At 44.1% G+C, this 26225-nt stretch overlaps 3 protein-coding genes across 5 annotated transcripts in view; 1 reads left to right on the top strand and 2 right to left on the bottom strand.

Moving 5' to 3' along the window:
• Window positions 1–204: 204 nt before the first annotated feature.
• LOC125323720 lies at window positions 205–4658 on the bottom strand. Its single transcript, XM_048298912.1, has 4 exons — window positions 4463–4658; window positions 4086–4308; window positions 1684–1756; window positions 205–429 (listed from the first exon to the last, which is right to left on the bottom strand). The coding sequence occupies exons 1-4, from the start codon at window positions 4656–4658 to the stop codon at window positions 238–240; spliced, it is 684 nt and encodes a 227-aa protein (XP_048154869.1). The 3' UTR covers window positions 205–237.
• Window positions 4643–24417, top strand: ATP6V1C2 (ATPase H+ transporting V1 subunit C2). 3 transcript variants are annotated; one of them, XM_048298908.1, is made up of 12 exons: window positions 4814–4964; window positions 6084–6151; window positions 12731–12816; window positions 16919–17013; window positions 17713–17804; window positions 19443–19541; window positions 20598–20666; window positions 21585–21677; window positions 22092–22185; window positions 22497–22594; window positions 23000–23129; window positions 23924–24417. In XM_048298908.1, exons 1-12 carry the CDS (start codon window positions 4836–4838, stop codon window positions 24017–24019), a joined length of 1149 nt encoding a protein of 382 aa, XP_048154865.1. In that variant the 5' UTR covers window positions 4814–4835; the 3' UTR covers window positions 24020–24417. The 3 variants fall into 3 exon arrangements, with proteins under 3 accessions (XP_048154867.1, XP_048154866.1, XP_048154865.1); XM_048298910.1 differs by lacking the exon at window positions 23924–24417 and having other exon boundaries at window positions 4643–4964; window positions 22902–23092; XM_048298909.1 differs by lacking the exon at window positions 19443–19541 and having other exon boundaries at window positions 4644–4964.
• PDIA6 (protein disulfide isomerase family A member 6) overlaps window positions 24221–26225 on the bottom strand; it is a 15626-nt gene continuing 13621 nt past the window's right edge. The window contains exon 13 of the mRNA XM_048298907.1: window positions 24221–25831. Coding sequence (XP_048154864.1) covers window positions 25763–25831 — 69 coding nt within the window. The 3' untranslated portion in view covers window positions 24221–25762. The remainder of the gene's footprint in view (window positions 25832–26225) is intronic.

The following is a 26225-nucleotide window of genomic DNA, read 5'->3' as shown; positions in this document are numbered from 1 at the left end:
CGCAGCAAACCAGGGACAGCAAGGTCTGCAGCTCACAGCGAAGCAGCTCCGCTGCTGCCTCCTCCGTGTGCGCTGCCCACGGTCCCCGAGCCCCGGAGCGCGGCGCTGCAGGAGAGGGGATGTGGAGAGAGGGCAGGAGCCGGGGCAGCTGTGCTCCTCTCCACCGGGCCCGTCCTGTGTCCGCACACAAAGAGCGCTGTCTGTCCGTCAGGAGTGTCCGTCAGGCAAACTGTCGTGTCATTCTGGATGGTCTTCGTGTGAACGCAGGAAGGCAGGAGTTGTTCTGGCAGCCTTGGTGGAGGAGGTTAATTTTCTCACCCTGTGGCAAACCGTGTCCATTAGCCATGGAAAACAGCAAGTCCAGGGTTTGCTGATGAGAACCTTGCCAGCTGCCATAAAAAGACACGTTTCTATTGCTTTGTAGCATTGCTGTTGAAAAAAGAAGAAAACAAACCAACATCCAAAATTCCAACCATTCCTTTTCCAATTTACAGGACAAAAAACAAGGACTGAAATAATGTGTATCCAGTCTATATGCATCTTGAAGAAACAATGAAAACAGCAACTAAATTTTTAACAATGTGTAACTGGCACAAAATGCAATCTGAAGCTGTTTCAAATAAGTTATGCATGGTGTTCCCTGGATGATGTATCGCAACAATGATGATACCAACATGACTAGAAAGAGCTCTGTTCTAGGTTGTGTTAGAGGGCATTAGAAATGAGATTCCTGGGAGATGAGCACACCTAAATATAGGTACCTGTAGGTTTAAGCTAGGTGTTTAAGCTCCCATTTCAGAGAGTTAAAGCTTTACTTGCTTAAATGTAGGTTGTCTAGTGGCATTTGAGATGCTATATGGTATCCAGGGCACCTAGATGGGGCTGACACAAGACCTGTGGAAAATCCATACCCTTCTGCAGTGTAATCTAGAGGCCAGGCAGGATGTGCAGGGACATCTCTGGTGGCAGTAGAAGCTCAGGCAGCTCAATCTCATCCCTGGTAAATGCAGTTAATGGAGCATGAGGAGTGTGGTGCAGCAGCCACTGGGTGTCTTCCGTGGAGTGAGTTTCATCAGGTTCCACAGTATAATTAGAGCACCATGAGCTGTTCATAGATATTTACAGCTAAATTTCTGAGTTCACTTGTCCTCTATTCAGGATATCATAAGGAATCCCAAACATTCACAGGGGGTTGTTGATGTTACTTGGGGTGTGCAGAAGGCCTGTGTTATCCTAGAACAGCAGCTTGAAGGCCCAACAGGATATTCCAGGGCACCTCAAAAGGCATTCAGCAGCATCAGAGGTCTGAACCTACAAAGAATTCCTAGAGGTGTAAAACACTGGCGAGAGCTGCTTTGCTGCTAGTGTCAATGTTGTAATTATCTAGGTAATTGATTTTGGTTATCTGTTTGAGAAAGATGTCTTGGGAGATACTTCAAGTAGGATATTTCAGTACTCTTAGTGATTGTTTGGAGGCAGCGTTTTGCTCCCTCAGTGTGGCATCTGAAGAAGTACTCATAAATACTGAGAGAGGCAAAGCCACAGAAAAGTTCATTGCTCTGATGGGTCAAAGGGAGCATAAAGACACGTGGTGATCATGAGGGAATTAGACAGCTCTGAGATCACATGGCACCACATGCAGGGCCAGCCAGGGAAATGAGCTGGCAGAACTGTGTTACCAACCAGACTGCAGCACGCTCCTTGTCCCACAGCTGCCTGCTCCTTCCCCTCCACCTTCACCACTGCCTCATCCAGCCTAAAAATACGTAATGGGGTAAAAAGAAAAAAGATTAAAAAGTCGCAGTAAACCCACAAAATATGATAATGGAAAACATTAAACAGGACATTGCTTAGACACTAACATCAGGTTTTCTTGGTAATTTTCTTTTAAAACAATAAATTAAGTAGCATGATATTTTTCACATCAATAACAGTAAAAAAGCCACATGAAAAAAAGAAAAATGGTATTCCTGCTATAAAAATGTTCAGGAATGAAGTAGTGTATATTGTAGAATCCAGAAATCCAACAACCCTACAACTTGAATTTTACCTTATTTGTTATAGCATCCATCTGTGCAGAAAAAAAATCCCTGAAATCTAGCACCACTGCAGCAAGGAACTTTTCTCATCTGTTAACACTAGTTTCAACTTACACGATTCTAAATTTAAAGAGATTATGAGAATGTAACATTTCTAAAATTAATCATGTAAAGCATTTCCACAGCTTGAGACTGCAGCAGGGATCCAGTGAAAACTGTACTTGGTTTGATATGGGAAGGAACTGCCTTACCTAGGCGATCAGGTCTACTGTGCCTTTCAGACCTGTAAGCTGTGGGTAAATATACATGATGTAGATACTTGAACTTCAGTTAAGTATGTTTTCATTATTAAAGTGTATAGTCTAAAGAAACAAACAAAAAAGAAGGAGTAGACAATAATCACTTCCACTGTGAATGCCATCTCACACATCAATATGTTCATTTTTTTCTATAACTTCCAGAAAACCCTTTATTGTGCCCTAGGGGACACTATGATTGAAAAGAATTAGAATCATAGCATTTATGGGAACTGAATGTCTAATTAGCCCAGAAAGGGAAAAAAAACCCAAAAAAGCAAGGAAAAAGCCCCCTCAAAATGGTTATTTCAGCTACAGATCTTTTCTGTGTCTTTTTCTGGTGTGCTTTCAGTAAAGACTCTCCTCCTCCACACATGTATTGCTTTTTTATATATCACTAAAAATGTTAAAGAGAAGCAAAGGAAGATGAATCCTTGGCTAATCTAAAGAATCTATAAATTTAGAGCCTAAGACCTTGACCTACACGTTAGCTACCTAAAGCATGTTTTACATGGCATCATTCAGGGTGCCTTGCATCAGCTGCTTCTTCCTAGTGCTGAAGATACTTAAATCTTTTAGGGGCCTTCATTTAAGGTTCTTGGAAGTGTCAAGAGCTCTGCTTCTGTGCGTGACTGCACCTGCCTGGCCCCAGCATCTCAAACCCTCTTGATTTACAACAGGTCGTGTGGAAAACCAAGAGCATCCTTCTGCGTAATTTCTTGTGGGGGCTGAATTTATCTTTGTTACAGAGAAACATGAGTTAAAAATACACCATCTTTTGACAAAAATAAGCCCCAGTAATAGCAGAGATTGCCTAAGTGCTGTATGACAACACAGGAATTAGACCACTCAACTGGAAGATGAGAACTGGATAACCCCCAGTGAGGCGCTCGACTCCCTCTTGCCCAGATGCCTCTCAAAGGCAGGTACGGAGTTTTTAGACTTGCTTCCTTCAGAACATGCCTGGATTAGAAACGCCTGGAGAACATAATTCCACACAACCCATGAAATACTCCCAATGTCTTAACCAAGCTTAACGGAATGTAGGACAAGCTCAAGATTTACTTAAGGACTAAAAGCCACAGCTACACACGAAGGAAGAAGCATCTCCAGGAATGTAAGCATCACTGTCTTGCAGATTCCTGCACCGCGTATTTGTTAAATAAAGCACCCAAAGAAGTTCCAGAAACAAGAGTTTCCTAGAAGTTTCTTGAATTATTCCAAAACCTTCAGACTTGCTAAAGGTAGTCAGCGTTTAATAAAAACAAATGGCCTCTGCATTATTTGCGCTAGTTTAAAAGACAGCAAAAAGATGCAAAGCTGCCGTAGTCAGAGCTGTGACAGAGCTTTTACGGCACCAGGCGCAGCAGCCCCCCGTGCTCCAGGAGGGAGCCCTGGCGCCCTCGCCCCCGCCCGTGGATGCGGCGGCCGCCCCGCGCCCCGCTGCGCTCTGCTCCGCCCCGACCCTGCCCGGCCGCCGCTCCGGGCACGTCCGCGCCGGGAGCCGCCGGGAGCCGCCGGGAGCCGCCGGGAGCCACCGGGCTGGGAGCGGCGCGGGCACGGGGAGCGGCGCCCGCAGGTACGGCAGGGGGGTGAGGCAGCGGGCAGGTCAAGCAGCGGGCAGGTCAAGCAGCGGGCAGTGCCCCGCGGGGCCCCGGCAGCCCCCACAGCCGTGCTGGCAGCGCTCGGGCACGGCGGGGCCCGGCGCGGGTGCCGAGGGCGAGTGCCGCACCTGCCCTGTCCCGCGCACCTGAGAGCGAGGGCGTGTGGCGGGGATGCTCCGCGGGAGTCCTCGGGAAGGGACGGGGGATTGCGGTGTGGTGCCAGCTGCTCACTCTCCTGCCCTCCCCTCTTTGCTTCACACCACGGTAGTTGTCCCCCCTCTATTCTCGCCACTGTTCCATCTGCGTGGTTCTGCTGATACCGTCTCCGTACGCCAGGACTCGCCTTCCTCCAGCTCCTTCTTCTCGAGCCTGGGAAGAAAAAACACAGGGGAGAGCAATACTCTGGCTTGCCAGTGGCATCTTTTGCAGACTTTATGTTCAGCAGAGGTCTTGATTTCACTTTTCCTTGCAAATGTCCAACAATTTGAGAGAGAATATTTATCAAGCAGAAATGCTTTATTACATTTGGGTGGTTTGGTAAAGCCCCCAAGCTCCCCAACAGGCACTGAACTTCCAGCGCAAGGCAAATGGAACAGGCTGGGAGGGAAAAGGGGAGGAGGAAGCTTCATTCCTTCATGCAGAAACTGGGTGGAACAACCCTGAGAAGGAAGGAGCAACCACACTCTTTCCATGACATTCTGGAGAAGGTCATGTTCCATTTCAGCTTGAGACACAGGACTGACTCACTCTCCTGGTGTTTCTGAAGGAGAAAAATCTCTGATCTATTCTAACTCTTTCTGTTCTTAGGGAAGAACACATTTTGTGTGGTGCTCTTTTAGCCGCTTACCTGCTTTGAGTTTCTACAGTGACCAGGAGTGAAGGGAAAATATTAGATCATGTCAGAGTTCTGGCTGATTTCTGCCCCAGGAGACAAAACAAATCTGCAGGCATGGGAGAGAATGAACACTGTGACATCTAAATCCAACCTGTCCAGCAACAGCAAATTCCATATTCCAGACTTAAAGGTAAGTGAGGAAGGGGTTTGTATATGGGCAACACAGCAGCACTAGCCAGGGCTAAGGACTTTTGGGATAAATACCAGATTTATCTTTTGGGGTAATATGTAGAGGGTAGGAGATTGTGTTTGGGGGCTGAATTTTGTTCAGTCAACTGCACACAGAGAAGTAAGTCATTGTGCTTGAAGCTGAGCTTCACATTGGAAGAGTACATGTATAAGGAGTGAACATGAGTGAGATGTTAAATAACTGATCAATTGCATTCCATGTACAATTTGCTCCTAATCATGAGAGTCATACAGTATGGTACATAATGGATTACTAATGCAAAGGGAGTAGCTGACTCTCCACAGCCATGGCAGCAAGACTACTGACAGAGAAGAGTGTTGCTTTTTTGTATGCACACCTGAGATTGATATGATTTTCACCATCTATGGACCTTATTTTTACCATCTGTGGACCTTAACCCACTGCTGGTGTGAATCTGCTTATGTTAAAGTAAAGCATTTGGGATATCTGTAGACGCCCATTCACATTCTATTTGTTCTACATAAAATTTGTTTCTTCTCCCTTAGATTGACCCTTCATAATGTTGAGCTGGCAACATTACGAGAAAAGGTTTGGCAATATGCTGCAATACCATAAATATGGGGTTATGACTGTGACAGTCATTCAAAGAGCAGATGTTGGTCAGAAATTGCTTTGCGAGAGACTTGCTTTGGTAATAGACAGACACCCCCTTTTGAATAAGTTCTGCTTCCCTTGGTTCTCTCAGTACATCTGACTTGCTTGTATGAGTGCATTATTTGTGTGCATTTCTTATCGCTATTTTGTCAGGTTAAAGACTATTCTATGCAGCTGGATGATAGAGGATGAAGTGAAAACAGGAAGAAAGGCACTGACGTGTAATCTTGAGACTACACATACTTTTTTCCTTTATTAGAAAAGGCTTTTTATGCCCTAGTTCTTGGGTAAAGGAATTGCTACTGTTTTCCACCAAGTAAATAAAATTCTGCCAAACTGTTAAATTCACATGTGCTAAGGAAAAGTCAGTCTCCTTAAGGCTCTGCCAACAGAAGCCTTAGACAGAGTTGTGCATCTTTCACCTAATTCTCATCTTTTGCACAGGTGGGGACACTGGATGCTCTTGTTGGTCTGTCAGATGAGTTGGGAAAACTTGATAGCTTTGCTGAAAGGTAAAATAGATCTTATTTACCACCTACAAATGAGAGACATTGTTTTTATGGGATGGTATGTCCTTGTGTTCACCTTGGTCTGACTTAGTTCAACCTGGACTACAACTGGACTAAAGTGGATACACTTCGTTTAACCCTTGTGTTGATTGTCATGGAGTTACCACAAAGAAAAGGATCACTCCTTAAACTTTAGCTGAATTATGTCCACGGTAGTTTTGTCAGCACAGCAATCCATTTGAGTGGCAGTGCTAGGGAAGCTGTTTCTCATAAGGAAACTGCTTAAAATGGTGGGTTGTGGTGCTATTTTGTTTTATTTTGTGCTTTTGTTTTTGTTTTAAAGAACATCCTCCCACCCCATCCAGAAACTTGATAAAACATTTAGAGAATATGAAGCCCTCCCTGATCTTGTTCTGACAGAATATTTCTATTGAGCCTTCTATGCCTTTTCAACCAGATAGAGGAGTTTTAACGATTATATTCTTTTGAATGAAGTCCAGCCCCTCCCTCTCAGGCTTTTAAACTCCTTAAAAACCAGAATATTTACTCACATTGCATCAAAACTACTTAAGGAAAGACTCACATGATCTCCTTGCTGACAATTGCCAAGTTTGCCTTTTGGGACAAACTGACCTGGGTGTACAAAAGAATAATGTAGTACAGCAAGCTGAGAAAATGCCAGGTTTTAAGATACTTCATGGCACAAGGTAGACTTTGAGGCAATGAAAGTATAAGCTGCTGGGTTTTTCTGCTTTGTCCTGTTTTTTGCTTTGGCAGTGTACCTCACATGTAGTTTTGGTCACAGAGGCAGGTGTTAGCTCTGGGTCTTTTTGCCTTTTTTCTTCCAGTCTGGACTGATAAGCATTTTCTTGTCTAAGTATGCTCAATCCTTTCATAGATCTTGGTGTGGCAGTTGCAAAGACGTACAGAAACCCTGATATAAACTGTTTGAATCTATGCTAGGCAGTTTAAGTAAAAGTTGGTCTGGTAGAATACATTTCTGCATAGGATTTTTTTTTTCTAGTTTTACTGGTGCTACCTAAGGGCTGTATTAGGATGATTGCATCTGGTAACTCTGGGTGGCACACAAGATTGATCTTTTAGAATCATAGAATATGATTCATATCTTGAGTTGAAATGGACCCATAACGATCAACGAGTCCAACACCCTGCTCCTCACAGGACTACCTAAAACTGAACCATACTGCTTTTTCAGGACTTTAAGCAAGACAGAGCAACTTAATTTATCGACAAAACCATCTCCACCGTGACTGCCAAAAATACTGCCCCATATTCTTTGTAACACATTCCAGCTTCTTGTTCAGTTGCAGAGATTCTTGAGGAAGTGGGAATGGGGGCAAATTTGGGGAGAGACGGTGCCAATACCTGCTATCTGTTCTAATAGAAAGAGTTCAATGATCCTTGTGGGTCCCTTCCAGCTCAGAATATTCTGTGATTCTGTGTCTCTAGTCAGGGTAGCAGATAGGAAGCAACTGTGTGGTCTGGGTTTGAGGGCTGCCAGGAATCATCAGAAGTGGTTTTTCAGAAAGGCATAACTAATTCTCAGCTTTGTGAAGAATTAGGACTTCTGAAAAGCTGACTGCAGAATCCGTGTAAGATCATGGAGGGCAGTTATATGTGAAATGTCAGTAGGAGCTCCTTAGGCTTACCGACTCCTTCTCTTATCTTTGTCTTTACTTGCCAGCATGGTACAGCTTCTTGTTCAAGCTGAACACCACTTTACTCCACTAATTGTCCCTTTAATGCCAGTAATGACTCTAGGCACTGAGCAAAGGGGTCAGTGAGGCCCTTCCACTGTAATCGGCTGAGGCAAGGACTCCTCCTGTTTGTCTCATTTGCCTGTAAAGATAGGTAACCAGGAAGGATCAACAAGATTTAAAAATAAGAAAGATGTTTTGAAAAATAAGAAAAATGCATTAGAGTAGTAACATTAGAGTAGTAACAGAGAATAATCAGCAAGGATTAATCAAAACAACAGAATAATCAAATGTATTAGCAGAGTGAGTCCCACAAGGACATACAAAAGCATTTTGCATTAAATAAATGCCTCAGGTTTTATGTCTAAATTGTAATTCAAGAGTTAAAATGCCAAGCACTCATACTTGGTTGAAGTAAATGGCATCCAGAGGGTTACAAGCCTGTTCAGATGACCTGAGCATTTATGTTCCTGGTCCTCTGAAAGAGCTGCCTGCTGAACTGTTGCTGGATAAACACAGCTGCCAGTAAAGCCAGGCAGTGCAAACCTGTCAGCGCTGCCACCTGCCAGGACAGCAGAGAAGGGGCAAGAGTTTGCAGGAGCTATTGTTTCCACATACTTTTATTATTTATTTACACAGGGGGGAGGAGTGTTTTTCCATGTCATCCTGTGGTAGCATGAAGCTCTCTCAAAAGCTGACAGTCTCCTGGATCACTCTTACCCGGGAGTTCTCTCTGGTCCTTGGTCAGTGGCATACTTGGGAGTGGCCTCAGATTGCAGGACTTCTGCTCCCTGCAGTGTTTTGGAGGTCTGGCAGGCAGCACCCTTTCATTCTCAGTATCACTTAAAGAGTGTTAGACTTTTTTTCTTTTTTTTTTGAAGGTAATGACATTGCAGCAGTTGCAGAAGCAAAACATGAGAGTCTCAAGACATAATAGTAGGTTAAATGGAGTTACTCTCTTTACAGATTTTTATTACTACTTCTTGAAGCAGTTTTGCTGAAACTCCTTTTATAATGCATCATGTTAACATGGTATTTGCTCAAGATGAGATTAATCTCATCTAAAGGCAGAGATCTGATGGTTGGCTGTGAAAACTGCCCATTGTTGGATGTCAGTGTAGTCAGTGGGGCTCCTCCAGGGGTCTGATTCCTGTCATTTGCCCCAGGCATCATGGTGTGCAGGGGATGTGTTCTGTCTTTGCATGGGAAATGTATTGGGTGAGTGAATCCCACTTGCATTTCACAGAATGTGATGCAAGGCACAGAGGCTAAGGCAGGACTGGAGAACATTTCTCTGGCACAGTGTATTACACACATTGTGGCTTTATCCTGCTGCAGAGACCACAGGATGTGTGGGCTGGAAAGGAGCCAAGCCTTGCCTGGGCAGGTAGGACCGTCAGGTGCATGAGAGCTCACAACTGTCCCACCCTCTGTATCTATGGAGAGAGGCCAGAGCTGTCTCCCACCTGTCAGGTCAGCCACCAGCTGCACTCAAGAGTAATGAAAGCAGCTCAGGCCCCTTGGAGAAGCTCCTGGTTTAAAAACATCCCTGTAAACTGCTTTCTCCCTAATGTCTTTAGCCTCATCCTATGCTGGTTTTACCAGCTGCTGTCTTGTTCCAAGATCCTTTGGGTTCTCTGAGCATCATGAAGGAGACAAAAACCAGCTCTATCTACAAGCTGAAATACGCAGAAGTGCTTGGCAAGGTTGCAGAGGTCAGGGAATGTGGAGTATGCCCAGCCCCTGCCCTGGAGGGATCTCTGCTGAGATAAGAGATTTTGCAATCGCCCAGCAGGACTCCCTGGAAAGGCAACCACTTCTTTGGTCATGGAGAGAAAAGACAGACCCACAATCCTTTAGGAGACCCTATGCAGATCCTTTGTAACCCATTGGCCTTCACCCATCCCCTGTATCCCTATGAAAGCAAAGGCCTCTGCCCCTGTGAGAGAGAGCTCTCATCCCTGGCTTTCCCCTTTGTCGGAGGGAACCAACAATAAAGCTGCCTTCGTGTGGAACCAGCCACACGAGCCTCTCGTCTCTCTCTGGTCTGGCTTGGCCTGGAGGCTGCCCTGCAGAGCTGAGCTGGAATCATGAGCTGATAATCACTAAAGAGCTGACAGTCTCTGCAAGGGCTCCTCTGCCAGCAGCTGAGGGAAGACACCGGGCCTCGGGAAGGTGATTCCTTTTGGGACCATCTCCCTGGGCCGGTCACCTCTTCCTGGGTCAGAGCCACTGACTCCACACCAGCTGTAATAACTGGCGCCCGAGTGGGGTGCCACCCTTACCATTCCCAGCCAGGATTTCTGACTGGGGCCACTGAGAAACGCGCGCTGCCATCTACTCCCCTGCTCACCTGGAAGACTGACAATCGAAAATGGGTGAGGCAGTGGCCCCTTGAAGAAGAAAAACTCAGCGTGCTGGAAGCCCTGGTGGAAGAGCAACTTGACAAAGGTCATATCACTGAAACCACAAGCCCTTGGAATTCCCCTGTCTTTGTACTGAAAAAGCCCGGCAAGGACAAATGGAGACTACTCCAGGACCCACGAAAGATCAATGAAGTCATTGAAGACATGGGCCCCCTCCAACCCGGCCTGCCATCACCATCGATGCTGCCCCGAGACTGGCTGCTGGCCATCATAGACATTAAAGACTGTTTCTTTAACATCCTGCTCCATCCCCAGGACGCACCATGGTTCGCCTTCTCCATCCCCTCTCTTAACGATGAAGCCCCACTCAGAAGATACCATTGGCTCGTCCTCCCACAAGGCATGAAGAGCAGCCTGACCATCTGCCAGTGGTACATCGCCCACGTTCTGTCCCCTGTTCCCGGAAGCAATCATTTACCACTATATGGATGACATACTAATCTGTGCATCAGAAAAAACTTACTTGGACAGAACTCTTATAAAGACAATTGAAGCCATAGAAGAAGCAGGGTTTGAGATCTGTGAGGACAAAGTGCAGCACTCTAGCCCATGGACTTACCTCGGCCTCCAGATCCGTGAGAGAAGCATTGTACCCCACAAGGGAACCTCTGTCTGGATCCCTCAACCCCCCCACAGCCTGAGTGTGGGCAACGTGCTGTACTTCAGCAACCCTCAGCTGGTGCCAGCTCCCTATGGGGCTGCAGCCAGGTGGTGAAAAACTGCAGCAGCTCTGAGAAGGTGATGTGAACTGGAGCATAGGGGTATAGATGCCTCCTACAGGCACTCCAAACTGCACCTGTCCAGGGTCATGAGAAGAATGATTTGGGTTGAAAGGGTACTTTAAAGATCCCCTAGTTCCAACCCCCTGCCATGGACAGGACGCCTTTCACTAGACCAGGTTCCTCAAAGCCCTATCCAAACTTCATCCAACCTGGCCTTGAATGCTTCCAGAGATTGGGCATCCTCAACTTCCCTGGACAACCTGTGCCAGTGCCTCATCACACTCACAGTAAAGAATTTCTTTCTTTATGTCCTATCTAAATCTACTCTTAGTTTAAAACTGTTGCCTCTTGTCCTGTCACTATAGGCACTGGTAAAAAGCCTCTCTCCACTTTCTTATAAGTACCCTTTATATACTGAAAGGTCTCAGTAATACCTTCTGTTCTTCAGACTAAATTGACCCTAAACAGCTTAAATTTTAAGTACTGCATTCTTGGAAGCATCAGCAATCTCAGATTTTTCCTGCCTGTCATAGAACTGGAAAACCTTTCCTAAGACTGTTTCTTCACAGGAACAGAGATAGATGCTTTGCAGCGCATGAAAGAAAATCCTCTTCTCTGATGCTTTCCTGGTATCCTGGCCCAAAGTCCCTTTCCTGCTCTTGAAAACCCTAGGATGTCACACAACACATTGTCCAAACACTGTAGATGCCCTTTCAGTCTCCAGCTCATCTGCAGCTGTAGTAGTCTCCCCTCAGTAAGGAAAGAGATAAGAAGCCTGCCATTATACTCCCTTTCACAATGCCAAGGATTATGTCCACTTCATGTCTCTCCCAATTTAATAATCAGTCAGTAACCTTGTAGCTGCTGGGTTTTTTCCAAGGTGTAGTCAACCTAGGACAGTGAGGGAACTGCAGGCCAAATTCTGTGAATATTTTTGAGTGCAGAAGGACACTTGAACAACCAGTAAGTCTCTCAGCCTGTATGAGACAGGTACTTTGACTAGAGACAGGGGGATCTACTGCTAGAGGGACTTGATGAATCCATTTCTTAAAATAAGCAAAGAAAAGTGACTCTGTGGAGACAGTGTTCTCCAGGAGGGTCTCTGTACAAATCACTAGTCTGAATTGGGCAGAAGGGTTTGAATCTAGTTCTCCTACACCTTAAAGGAGTGTCTTGTCCACCATGCTAAAAGAGAAGAGAGAAAGAGTCCCCCAAAGAAAAGGAGTAAGAAAGAAATTCCCCATCAAGCAAGACAAAACTGCTATTTTCCCGAGTATTTTCTGAGAACCTTTTCTCAGCAATCCCTAGGGGTTTCTTTAGCATCCTGTGGAAGAGATTTGCAGTCAATGTCTGTATGTAGCCTCCTGTTCTTTTGTCACCTTGGGGGTTTTAAACTAGTTTCTTGCCTTTCTTGCCTTCTGGTTTCTGCTGTGTGTATAATGAGTGTACAGAAGACTGAATCTTGATCTTCTGTAAGTCCAGCGCACTGGCAAAATGACATTGCCGATGTTTTTGAAGAGATCAGTGTATTTAGAGGTAAGACACTTAATTCTGCATTGTGTCATAGATTGTTTATCATCATTTGAATTGCAAATTAACCTGCCTTGCTTCAGAAGTGTTTTGTTTGGGCATTTCTGTGTTTATCAGATCATTGTGAAAACTGCTTTATAATAATTTTGTTTCTTCACTAATAAAGTTTCTCTTGTTACACTTAAGTGTAATAAAGAAAATCGCCCAGTACATAGGAGAAGTTATGGAGGACTCAAAAGATAAAGTCCAGGAAAATCTTCTGGCCAATGGAGGTAGGTGCTATGAGTGTGGGGGCTTAAATACATTGATGCTGCTTTTGCTTGCTTCAGAATATGAATATGTGTAATTAAAACCCTCATGCTTTAGAAAGGACAACCATCAGCAACATTTTATAAGAACATATCTAGCCTGCTCCCATTTTTCTCAGTTAGCAGAAGTTAATTTCGGAGTGAAGATGAAAGTAGGAGACATCCTTCTTCACTCCTAACATGACCTAGCACACTTCTGTGCCCTGTCTGGGCTTGATTTCTTATGGGCACCTAAATCTCATTCTATATGGCTGTGTGACATCTGTCAGTGATCTGTTAGTGATTTGCATTTTCCAGCTGTTCTGGAAAAATACAACAAAATTGATGTGTTATGCATGCTGATTACAGACTTGCAGAATGATGCTTTTGAATAAACTAGGAGTGCACACTCCATCTCCCTTTGTCTGCAATGTTGTACTTCAGACCTGTATTCGTAAAGAATGGGGAGGAAGTTCTTTTAGAAATGTCCTTGAATGATATAAGACTGATGTTTGATGGGTGCAACTGTTCGAGAAATACAATAATCACACTTACTGTGTTTCAGGGCTAAAGGATAAAATGAAATGTCTCAAAAGTATGTTGAGGACTGATGGTTGTGGTGTTGTTACATGCATGCATTTGTGCATATTAGTGCTAGACACAAGTCTTGGTCTCGTTGTAGAGATACAGTGATCAGGTTACGATGGATTTCTCAAGTAACAACCTCGTAGCTTGATCACGATATCCCTATGACTTGAGGAACAACAGGTTTCATTAATTTCCTTTGTTTCCCCTTTTTACATAATTTTTTTTCCTATCAGCTCTGCGTGTGTCGTATTAGAAGGATGTGGAAATTATTTGCATGTGTTACGAATTTCCTCTGTCTGGGTTTGGTCATCCAAACAAATTGTATTGAATTAGGACATTAACCTTTCTAAGATTATTGACATCATCTTAAAAAATGAAGTCAGCTTTCGTATATGAGGATTCCCCTAATACATTCCAGTGTCAGTCTTCATAAGCATCAGCAACTTTACTGTACCAATTCTTCCTCCTTCCCTTTCTGATTAGCAAAAGGACTCTAAAGTTGAAGTCTTCCTCGAGGCTGTGAAATCAGAAACAAAATTATAAGATACGATTTCTTGCTGTGTGGTCCTGTTTCATACTACTGGACCATCCAAAGACAAACTCAGTTTTAAGTAACACTGACATTAGCTCACTTGTATATAATTCTAATAGCAGCTTGGTGGTGGCTGGGTGTCTAAAAAGTTTTTTTGCTAGATTTTTATGAAGAAAAATGCAAAGTAGTAAAAAATACAGCACTTTCAGTTACATGAATGCGTCCACACACACACACACACACATAGAGCTTTCCGGTGGACAACAGTTGAAAGCAGCCACATGGAAATTTCTCTCTCATAGAGGGAAATGTGTGCTTGTGTAATATAGAAACTTTTAATATATCGTAACAGCATAAACAAGCTTTCTTGAAATGTAAGTAAAGCTTTTCTTCATAGAATCATACCAAATTCTCTTCCATTTATGAAAATGTTAAGCCCAAATGAATTTAAAAATTTGGTAAGTGGTGAAATAACTCCATTCTTTATAGTGATCCCAAAACAAAGCAAAATGGGAAGCATAACAATTTTGAAGAATTAAGTGTTTTGGAGGGGAAGTGTTTAACATTGCCTTTTAGAGCTGGGTGTGTAAGTTAGATTATGAGACATTCAGGCTGTGGGTTCCCTGGGCAGCTGTGAGCTGGTAGGAATCACCTCTCCCAAGTGGGCAGCTGTGTGAAGCCTTCTGGAAGTGACTTGACAGGTTGCATAAATGAGGGATGCCATTCCAGGAGCATCAGGGTGCTGGGACTGCTTGGCATTTTAAACACAGCTCTGATAGTGTATTCACAGTAGTTTGTGCCATCCCCAAGATCAGGCTGCTTAGCTAACCGGCACCAGTGCCAGCCAGCACTGGCAAGCTCACTCCAGAGTGAGCTTGAAAAACTGGGCTGAGAACTCATGCTGTGCTCAACTGCCCAACATTTGGATGCTGCTGAGATTCTAGGAATGTGAGGATAGAAAGAGCATGTGAAGTTCTTCAGGGAGCTTTTATATCTTATCAGCTATAAATAGGTCAGTGCCTGTCTTTAAAGAGCCTGTGTCTGCAAAGCCTAAGCACATGAGCTTAGAAGAGAGGCAGCAGGGTGAAATCCTTGTGTTGTGTACCCTGTGCTGAAAACGCTGTGTGAACTTTGTTGCTGAAGTATTTTTGACCTCTCTGCCTTCCCCACAGAGATCACAAGCAAGCACCAATGGAGAACTGTGCATGCAGCAGCTGTGTCATAGCTCTCCCAGCCTTCTGCAGTTTTCTCCCTTTTCTACGCCCTCCCTGTGCAGGAGAAATTGCTCATTCCTGATCAGATATTAGCAGGAAGGGTTGGATCTTTGCCTCGTGACTCCTGTTCATTGGATGTGGGGGATGTTGACACAGCTGTGGTTTTGAAAGAGGGGGAGAATACTGCCATGGCAAGTGCTCTCTGCCTTCCAGGCAGTTTATCTCTTGCTAAGAAGCCTATTTCTCCTAACATAAGACTTTCCATGCTTTGGAAATCTAATAGGGTAAACTGACTCTGTTGTGGGGTGAGAGAAGCCCATGGAAAGGATAGTGCTCTCCTGCCAAGGGTATTCAGTATCACATGAGACCGCGGAGTACCCTCAGCCTGGTAGTGTGGCAATTACACAGTTTTTCACATTCCTTCTCCTGCATCTTGGTTCAAAAAGTTTCCCCTAACCCTCAAAGTCCAGCCCACAAGAAATTGTGCTCAAGCTTTGCTGTGGGACTGAATTCACTCCCTGGACAAGGCAGCAAAGAGCACTGTAGGGCCCCAGCATGCATGTCCTTTTACTTGGCGCCTTGAGCTTGTTTTGCTCCCCATCACCTCAGAGCAACTTCCTAGATATTCTCCATGTTTACCCTCCTGGTCTGGAAGGAAGCCCACCCTTTAGGTGACAGTGCCTCTGGCCTCTTTTTCTAGACCTTGAGACCCTGTCTGCTGCCTTCCCCTTGTCTCCCTAACCTTCCAGGGGGCGGTCCCAGCCCCTCTCCTTGTTGTGGCAGGATGCGTGACTTTGTCCCATCCTATAAACATCTGCAAGAACACTGTGTGGTGGTGTGTTCAGCATCCAAAGGCTCTCAGGACTCAGACAAAGAGCTGTTTGATTCCATGAGCTACTGGAGGAGTATTCCTTATTTGGTACCATAATGTACTAAGCCTTAATGTTTTCTAACATCAAGAACCTTTGATCTTCAAACAGTGGAACAGGAAAATCTTGTTCTAGGAGCTGGGTGTTGTATGTGTTAATTTCCCCTTGATTCTGGAAAGAAGCCATGGCTCCCCATGGTCCGAGTGTGCCTTGTTTTGGGGGTTGCATGCACAGGTCCTTGCTGTGAATTTCTGTTCTTGGATGCTGTGACTGGATGTATTCATTTATATAAATAGTCTCTAGCTTTGTGTGAAACAGGAACCTCTGTGTGCAAGGTCAATGAGGAATTCCTCATCGCACCTGAATTTGTTTGATTTCTAGTGAGCACTTGACTGAATCATGGAGAAGTGACATCTGCTATGCTCTTAATACCTTTGCTCAAGCTCTCAACAACCCTGAGTATTACTGCTGATTCTGAGCAAAAAGTATTTTCCTGATAGCTGTTGCTGGTATTAAATTCAGTCATATTGCAGAAATGAAGATTGAGATTACACAAAACTGTTTCTGCTTTGAAGAAGAATAGCTGTATACTGCTGTGTCCTGCTGATACAGATAGTTTTACACATTTTCTGTACTCTTAGGTGTAATGCAGAAAAGATTTCTGGTTTAAGTTTGGGGATGTTTAGAAAGTTGATTAGATTGGGCATAGGATCTGTGCAGATTTGATCTAGATCAAATCTCTATACGAATTCAGAGTTGGGCTTCTGGTTAACTTTCTAAAGTTATTCAAAACTATGCCTAAGCTATAGCTGGGGACTACTCCCCAAACCTTGACCTACCATCTGGTACACTATCTGCTTTCATGCATCTCTTTGCATTTTCAGTTGACCTAATTAGCTACTTGACACGGTTTGAGTGGGACATGGCCAAATATCCCATAAAGCAGCCGCTGAAGAATATATCAGAAGCATTAGCAAAGGTAAATTGTACTCCAGATTTTAAGATGTCATCATGAGGTAGCATGTCTTTTGGCTGGCTGTGATCCCTCCTCTCATGGCAGTCAGTGAGAGCTTTGCCTTTGGTTTGGGCAGGAGCAAGCTCAGAAGCACATACTTTTACTGAAGCAGTTGATATTATTTTAATTTCTACTGCAATAATAATGATGCATATATTGAAACCTATCCAGTCTGTAAGTATATAGCACTTTATCAGATTCACTAGAGTACACTGATAGTTTTCTGCACTGTAATCCCCTTCATTGTAATTTTCTTTTTTTTTTTTCATATAATGCCATATTATTCTCCACTTCGGAGGTGTTTTTTGTGAAATTGTTGGTCTGACATTAAATCAAATGCCTGCAGGCTGGATGAATTATTTACCCTGTCAGTTCATTCAGAAAGGCATGATGTGTTGTTGTTCAATGTAGGTAACAAATGAAACCATGAACTTGCCCCTTAGGTAGAGCTCTAGCACACCAACAGCAACAGCTGACTGAACCCAACTTTCTGCAGAGGCCTTTGCCCCAGGAGAGCTCTGACACCAGCTCCCTCTTGGCCCCAGGCTGGTGGTTTTAGGGGGACTGGCAGCTGTGTCTCTGTGTTAAGGTGCAGCAGTAGTGGGACAGGTGAGAACAAGGCCTCGAATACTGCACTGACTCTGTTTTTTCACTTTGGTTTAGCAAGTGACTCAAATAGAAACAGACCTAAAGGCCCGATCAGCTGCGTACAACAACATTAAAGGAAATTTGCAAAGCCTGGAGAAGAAAACCATGTAAGTATTTTGCACTGGGGATGCTGCTGCATGGCAGGGTGTGCTCACACCCATTGCTGTGCAGTGGACCACATGTGTTCTGGTGGGAACAAGTTTTCCATCTTTGGGACATGCTGAGCATGTAGAGACCCAGTGAAAACAGGTGGTGGGGTAGCTGGTGTCATCAGCATGTCTCAAAACTGGCTCAGGGAGAGTGAAGTTCCTAATAGGATTTTGTTGACAGTGTGAGCAGGCAGTCTTGGAAAAAGTCAAAACCAAATGCCCAGTTTTGCTCCGATGGGATTTCAGAGAGTCAGAAATTAGATGAGCTGTGTCAACTGGTGGATTCCTTTGCCACATGGAGCTGTGACTTATGTTCTGAGTGGCATTTGCAGAGCTCCCCAGGAAGGAAACAGCTCTGTCTTGCTTGATCCTGTACCTCACCAGCATCCCACTTATATTTTTGTTTTCTTTCTTTCCTTCTGTTGGTTCAGGTAATACACTGTTCGGGCTTCTCAAATGTTCTCTCTCCTGTCTTCATCTGCTTATGGTCTTTGCCTATGTCAGTGCTGATACCTGGGTTTTTTTCTAGGATGTCACTGGGGAGAATGGTAAAATCCAGTAAGTAGTAAATTTAAAGCAACTTAGATGGTGCTGTGCAAGCCCTCACCCAACACATGCTCATATGTTTCCTACTCAGGATTGGCCACAGGGTACAGGGCAGAGGCAGCCTGCTGGCCAGGGCTCCAGCAATGTGAGGAGGGAGAAGAATGACGACCTCATGGCCAGGGGACAATCTTCCTCTCACCATTCCATCCACCTTTAAATGCTGACAACTCTGGTGTCCACCAGTGCCAAATAGCTGCCAGGGTTGAAAAAAGATCTAAAAAGTTACCAGCCAGTTAATTAATATTTAGACTGGCCCAGTGAACCTCAAACCAAAAACTACTAGTTTAGGTCCTTCTTCACTCCTACCCAGTGACAGGGAGGGCAGCTGCTCTTCTCTTACCCACCTAGTGCCTTCCAGCCATACACAGCCAGTTCTGGACATCTAGATGTCCTAGGAATTAATGTGATCAGATGGGCTTAGTCTGTGGAGACCTCCTGCAGGTTCCACCTGTGCACGAGACTGCTGCTCTCGCTGCCGTTCAGCAGGAGGTGTCTCAGTCAGTGTGCTTGTCCACGGCAGTCCAGGAATGCCAGGGTTCCTGTGGTGGCTTAGGTCCCTACTGACATGGGTCACTGCCTGCAGCATGGTCACACAAGCAGCTCAACAGGCTTCCTGAGAGAGCAGGTGCTTCCCACAAGATGTGGCAATGACTGGGAGCAGATGTGTACATCCCAAGCATTTACACCCTTACTGTAAAAACAATAACAGCAGAATGGTGTAATTTCACATGAAGGGCATAAACTAGCCATGTGCTAGTCACCAATATAATTTCCTTAGTGTTAATTACTTTTTGATTCTTTTAGTTGCAGTAAAAATAACAAAACAGCCATTTCAGAAATGTAGCTGTGTCCTTTAGCCACCTCCTTCTGGGCCTTCTTCTACCCCAGTATATACTTACTATTAGCACCTCCACCCACAGCACATTGCCTCCAAGGTTCTGCTGCTGAGTTCCTGCTGCTGTTATTTTTACTTTGTCTTCTTCACCGTAGGGGAAATCTGCTGACCCGGACCCTGGCAGACATAGTGCACAAAGAAGACTTTGTTCTGAATTCCGAGTATCTTATCACGCTGCTCGTTGTGGTGCCAAAGTAAGGCAACAGTGTGTGCACACACCCCATGTGGCATTGAGTCCCAGGCCTAAGCACGGAACTGGGCAATAGCAGGTCAGGTTGGGGCAGCTCATGAGTGCCCTTACTGGGACACAGGTGAAACCCTTAGCAAAGAAGAAAGAACAATTTCTGCCAAGAGTGGTGCTGGCACAAAAGAAGGAGACAAAAGACTGTGCCAAAACTGGAGCAGGACAATTGGGATGTAGGTTTTTCATTGTTACAAGTGGGTCCTCAATCAGTCTCCTGATAGGAATAGTATGAGCTAAAAGAAAAACAGATTCTTACTGCAGCATAGCCAGTTTCTAGAAGGAATTAGAGCTGTCCCACTCACGGTCTCTGCTGGCTGTGCCCTTGTAAGTGCCTGCACATAGGATGCCTGCCACCAATGATGAAGTTACACTATGTTCTCCTCAGAGCCCTACACAAAACTTTCCTCTCCATATAGCCCAGTCCCAATATACACATACAGCACCATCACTCTTCTGTCTGTGAAAACCAGGTTGCAAAAAGCTATCTGAGGTAAGTTTGTTGGGTTTATTGTCTGAGTTTATTCACCCTAAAAACAGACGTCTCTCTTTGCAAACTCTGACCATCCCCCTGTTCCCTTTCTCTCAGTGCTGGCACTTGCCATGAGTGCAGTCTAGCACCAGATCAGCTCTGGGATTGCACGCAGCAGATGTAGCACACTTACCTGTGGATCAGAGCAGCTTGTGCAGGAGTCCTGGAGCATGGGACACTGTGTGGCAGGCTGGAAGTGTGTGCCACGTTCTTCCCCCCATCAGCTTCCTGATGTTGACCCTTCCTCAAGCCAAGATCCAAACTGAAGACTGAGAGTGTAGCACTGAGGGAAACATCTCAGCTGGTGACTAGGAGAGGAAAGGATAGGAGAGGCTTAATGTATCTTAATGACATAACCCAGCACAAAGAGCTCAACCCTTCTACCCTAAGTTATTAGCTTAATTAGCTACATATGTCAACATTTGCTGTCCAATATATAGTATTTATTTACTGTGCTTTGTTTTGTGTTGCTCAAAGGTCAAGCTACATACAGTGGCAGAAGACCTATGAATCACTCTCGGATATGGTAGTGCCTCGCTCCACCAAGTAAGTGAAATTCAAAATTCAGCTCCCTGTTTGTTTCAGAGATTCCTGTCATGTTTCAGCCCCTTAAATTGGTGGATCCTGGAGGAAATCCCTAGTCTAATGCATAGGCTCTGCATTAACATATTTGCAATTCAAATAGAAATTAGTTTGTTGAAGGGAAGTAGGGATGAAAGAACAAAAGTCAGTTTCTTTACAATTAGCTTGTTCCCTTTTCCAGTAATCTGTTTCTTTCTGCTTTCAACCAGGCCGTTGCTTCATTTTGTGTAAAACAGGCAATTTATTACATTAATTGAGGTATAGTTCAGACATGTGCAATCACATAGAGTTTTGTGGAAAGTATTTTATAAAAAGATCAACCACTAAATTTGCATTAATTGCTTCCTGTTGTAGGATAGAATAATTCAGCATACTGTCATTTGCACTAGTAAATGCCATATTAACTCCTCCTTTCACCTGGGGTGAAAAATCTTTCCTAGGACTTAAGTATTCCACTGCTCAGCTCACACAGACCATGAGATTGGGTCCGGGGCACAAGAACTGAGTATTACCTGAAATGGAGAAAGTGGAAAGCACAGAGAAAGAAACAAACTATTTGCTACTGCCTGTCTCAAAACCACAAATGCATGTAAAGGTAGGGGAATATTACCAGGAAACACAGAAAAATCAGGCAGGCAGAATGTGTGTATACTACAGTGGGTTCAGGAACTAAACTAACTGAGTTTTGCATTGGAGATAGAGTAGGCAGTGCAAGTAAAGTCATTGTTCCCTGTTTCAGTCACAGCAGTTTCCAAAAAGCAGGGTATTGTTCAGTATCATAAATGAAAATAAAAAGAATTGCAGAAGGGGAAGGCGAGGTAGGTAAAAAAGGCATGAGGGATTTGCCATGTCAAATCATAGCAGTGGATTTCCCTCCCACAGAATGATTGCTGAGGATGCAGAGGGAGGACTCTTCACTGTGACCCTATTTAGAAAAGTGATGGATGACTTCAAGGCTAAAGCCAGGGAGAACAGGTAAGAAGCACTGACTGCTGGGCATGGCAGGCTAGCGAGATGAGGGTAAGGTGTGGCTTGCTGTGTGTGCAGCATGCTGAATCCATCACTGCTTTTAGGACTTCTTGACTGCTTGGGCTGCTGTTGATCCTAAAGCCACTGAGAAGGCAGGGTGGGAAGGAGCTTTGGTAGCAGAATCAGTAGTCCTGTTCTATAAGCTCCAAGTTACAGATCCTGGAATTGTACTTTCTGCTCTCATACTGCTGACAGCAGGAAGCTGGCTTTCTGAGGGTGACTTCAACTCCCACCCTCCACATGCTTTTAACTTGTTAAATGGATAGCAGCTTCCCACACTTGCTTCTCCAGGAGAAAAAGAAATGAATGTGCATATTGCCTGGACTACAGCTTGTGAGACCAAGTGCCATTCCATTGCAGGTTCATGGTTCGAGAATTTTATTATGATGAGAAGGAACTGAAATGTGAAAAGGAAGAGCTGATGAAATTAGCTTCTGACAAAAAACAACAATACGTAAGTGAGCACCTCATGAGCTGATGGCCCGCATAGTGGTGGCCTTTGCTACCAGCATTTGCCTAAGCATCTCACTCAGAAAAAGCTTTGTGGTTCCAACAATCTCCAGCGAGCTCCGTTTAGCCCATAAAACTGAGGCACGGGATAAATAACATGTTTTGCCCAAGGTTGCTTGAGTTTCTGATAGACTGGGAGCCACTATCAGGCTGCCTGGGAACTATCCCAGCAGCCCACAATGGCCTCAGTGGCAGCGTTGGCTGTGGAGCTGCTTCACTCAGTGAGGGGATCACAGCACTGTTCTGCTCTCACAGGGCCCCTTACTGCGCTGGCTGAAGGTGAACTTCAGTGAAGCATTTGTGGCTTGGATTCACGTGAAAGCCTTGAGAGTTTTTGTTGAATCTGTCCTGAGGTAAGTGGGTAAACACAGAGTGCAGGCAGAGATTCCTGGGGAAGTCAGACGTACAGCTCTCTTCCTGGTCCAGTTCCTTTGTGGGAGGAACCCTTACACACCTTGTTTTGTCTTACACACTTCACTCCAGGAGCTCACAGGAGACAATACAGATGTCCACCAAAAAGGTGACATATGAATCTGATGAAAAACTATTCTTTGGGGGCACATACAGGGAAGGGGAAAACAGAAAGAGACTGTTTAGTTGACTTTTGGCTTCAAAAAGAAAATGCTTTCCAATAAGGAGGCAGCATTGTTTCTGCAACAGACCACCAGCTGGCATGCCTGGAGGCTGAGGAGGGAGAAGGGCAGGAGCAGACAGCTGTGCCCCTTCCCAGCAGATGATCGTATATGTTGTATTCCGAGGTATGGCCTCCCTGTGAATTTCCAAGCAATGCTGCTGCAGCCAAATAGGAAGTCTGTAAAGCGCCTGAGAGACGTCCTGAACGTGGTCTTCAAACACCTGGATGAAGTTGCAGCAGCAAGTATAATGGATGTATGTATTTGGACTGCAAGTACACAGGATGTAGCTTCTCTCAGCTTAGCTAAATGAACACTTCCACTGTCCTGGGGTTAGAGCATGCATCTCCTCACATCTTGCAATGCTAAGAGCCCTGGATGCAGCTCTAATCCCACCTCGTTACAAACTGGATTAGAGTAGGCTCAGATGATGAGGCAGATGCATAGAGATTGCTTACATTTTCTGTTGAAGCATCTGACGTTTACAGCTACCAGAACAAAACAGGTCAGCTCAATTATGGCTGTTCCTCTACATAAAAAGCTTAAAATCTACTATAAACATTCAGATCAACACAAGCAAGAAAAATTAATTTGGAACTAAATCCTAGGACTGTGACACCTCTGTCCCCTGTAAAAGGCTGTCATTCATAAATAATGGCCTTCAGCAAGCAGCAGTACTTGCGTTCTCCTCCCCATATCTTGAATTACAATTCAAAACAATTTAGGCTAAAGCAATGAGCTAGCAGGCCTTCAAAACAGCCTAAAACCGGCAAGCACGAGTCCCACTGCATGAAGGGGGGACAGAGATGAGCTGCTCTAAAGCTGAAGCACACAAAAATGCTACAAGTTCATGACATAGCACAAGCATGCATTCTCAATGCTAACTACATTAGGCAACCTGAAACAAGAAGCAGAGCAGATTCTCAGTGGTGAATTCCCCACCTTAAGCATGGCAAATACAAAGTTCCATTGCACCTGTGGGAGAGGAGCACAAAAGCAATCCCCTGCAGCTTGGGTTACTGGTACTAAAGCCATTACTTCCTTTTGCAGCCTGGCATGGACATCCCTGGGCTACAACTGAGTAATCAAGAATACTATCCTTACGTCTATTTCAAGATTGACCTCAGTCTTCTTGACTGCAGTTAAAGAAGAATTGCTCAAGCTTCATCTATTACTTTTCAAGCCTCTCATGTTACTGTAAAACAATCTTTAGCTGCTGAAAGTCAAATTATAATGCAGATGCTGTAGCAGGATAATCTTCCTACCACTTCTAGTAATTTTTACAGTGACTACAATATAAGCATCTCTTATTCATAGCTTTACAAAAATATATTTCAGAGGCAGAAGTACTATGGTAGTATTTATTTTTTTTTGGTAAAGTACAAAGATGGAATATCTATTGGACTTGAAATAAAACAATTTAAAGTGTGGTGGCTAATGGATCTACTAGGTGTATACAGTCCTCTTTTTCTAACAAAGCAAACTTAAAAAAATCCAAACAGAAAAAGTAGAAAGCATCAGAGCAAAGCCCAAAGTTCCTTTAATTTAACAAAAAAACCAAAAGCTTAAGAGGAAAGATCCTCAAAAGTGCTGTGGAACTTATCATAATATGACTTACAGTCCCAAGTACTCATGAGTTTAGTTTTTGCAAAGGTATTTCAGTTAGAACAGTTCCACTAGAGCTCATCTGCTGGGATGACTTAAGAGCTGGAGCACATCTCCTGCATGGAATCAGCAGTTACTGCTGGCTGCCTGTGGTTTCGACACTGCCTTTCATGGGGGTGAGCTATGGGCAATCTCTTACAGACACAAGATGACAAATATCCTCATTATGTTATTTCCTTGAAAGAAGGGGAATCTTTCAGCTCTTTCATTCCTTATTTATAAACAAGCTGATCACATCAGGGTCACTTCACTAGACACCAATATACAAGACATGGAGAGCAATAAAATAATTGTACTTTTATTAAAAAAGCAGCAGTAAACATCCCTATTCCCAGTCCTGATTCCCCTTCCAAGGAAATAGCAATTCAGATCAAAACAATGCCAGATGGGAAGTGAAGAAATATTACACAATTTGCTGGAGACAGCAGCAGGGTGGTTTTCTGTTAGCACCTGGAAATCCTTACGCCCTAAAACATGGATTAGCTTCATCACTAATCCAGGGGAAAGACCAACAGCTCCCAGCATCTCTCATTGCAGCAGCAACCCCACTTCCAATGTATAAATGATGTTATGAAGTCTGGCACAAAGAAAGAGAAAGCCCCTGAGAAGGAATAGGAAAAGGAAGACTGAAGAGCATTTAAACTAAGATTGTCCATCTTACCAGGCTTTAGGCCAAACTGTCAAGATCTCACAGCAAGGAGGTGGTTTAGGACTCCCCTCTGCACAAGCCTCTCTATTCTACAGTTCACTTTCAAGAGCCATCCAAAATGGGACTGCTTGTATTATGTGTACCTTTCTTACTCTATACAAGACTAACACTGTGTGTCAAAAAATATTTTATTCTTTAATTGAAACAGAAGCTGAGCAGGTTCCACCTCCATGAAAAAAATTACAGTTAAAATTGGTTACACTAACAGCCTCCAGTAACACTCAAACAGCACATTATCAACAAAATAAAAACCAAGATGTTCCGAAGAAATATCCATGTTGTCCCCAAAATATTTGTTACACAGAATACAATCAAGTTTACTGGTTATGACAATTCATAGAATTTCTGCAATGTTTTCTTGAGATGCGTACAGTCCACTGCTGCAGTGCATCCAATAGCACAGTGTGTCATGTGCTACTTCTCCATGAAAAGGCCACTGAAAAATCTGTCTGATTGTGATCCAGGCTGCAAACTGCTGCGCAGACTTTCCCAAGAAAAGAAGTTTCCTGAAGATCTCACAGCTCATCTTTATCCCAGTCATCCAGATCCACATCACTGAGATCAATGTCATCTTCAACTGGAAGCTGTGAAAAAGAGAAGGTTTTGAGTACATGTTTAGAAGCGCTTAGTGCCAGGAGATCCCTGAATTGGAAAGATTCTTACTTCATCCTGAGAGTAAAGCTCTCTCCTGTTGTCTCTTTCATTCATAAAGCTCCAAGTGCACTAAGCACAGGACAAGTGATCAGAGTTTAGACTAGGAGATTGGTTTTACTCATCAAAATACTCCAGGTGAAGGCTATACAAATAAACTATGTACCAAATTACTACCATGTTGCATGTTTTTATCAGTCTGAAGTAGATCAAAGGACTGCAGTAACTTTGGTTTTTACAGCAATGTTGAACCTTAAGAAGGTAGACTTAAGTCACCATGTTATTTATTACACAGGCTTTACCTGACAAGCTTTCTGGCATTAAGAC

This window comes from Corvus hawaiiensis, chromosome 3 (genome assembly GCF_020740725.1).
Source record: "Corvus hawaiiensis isolate bCorHaw1 chromosome 3, bCorHaw1.pri.cur, whole genome shotgun sequence".
Lineage (NCBI taxonomy): Eukaryota > Metazoa > Chordata > Aves > Passeriformes > Corvidae > Corvus > Corvus hawaiiensis.
The sequence above is the reverse complement of the archived record's forward strand: the minus strand, read 5'-3'. Positions and strand labels throughout refer to the sequence as shown.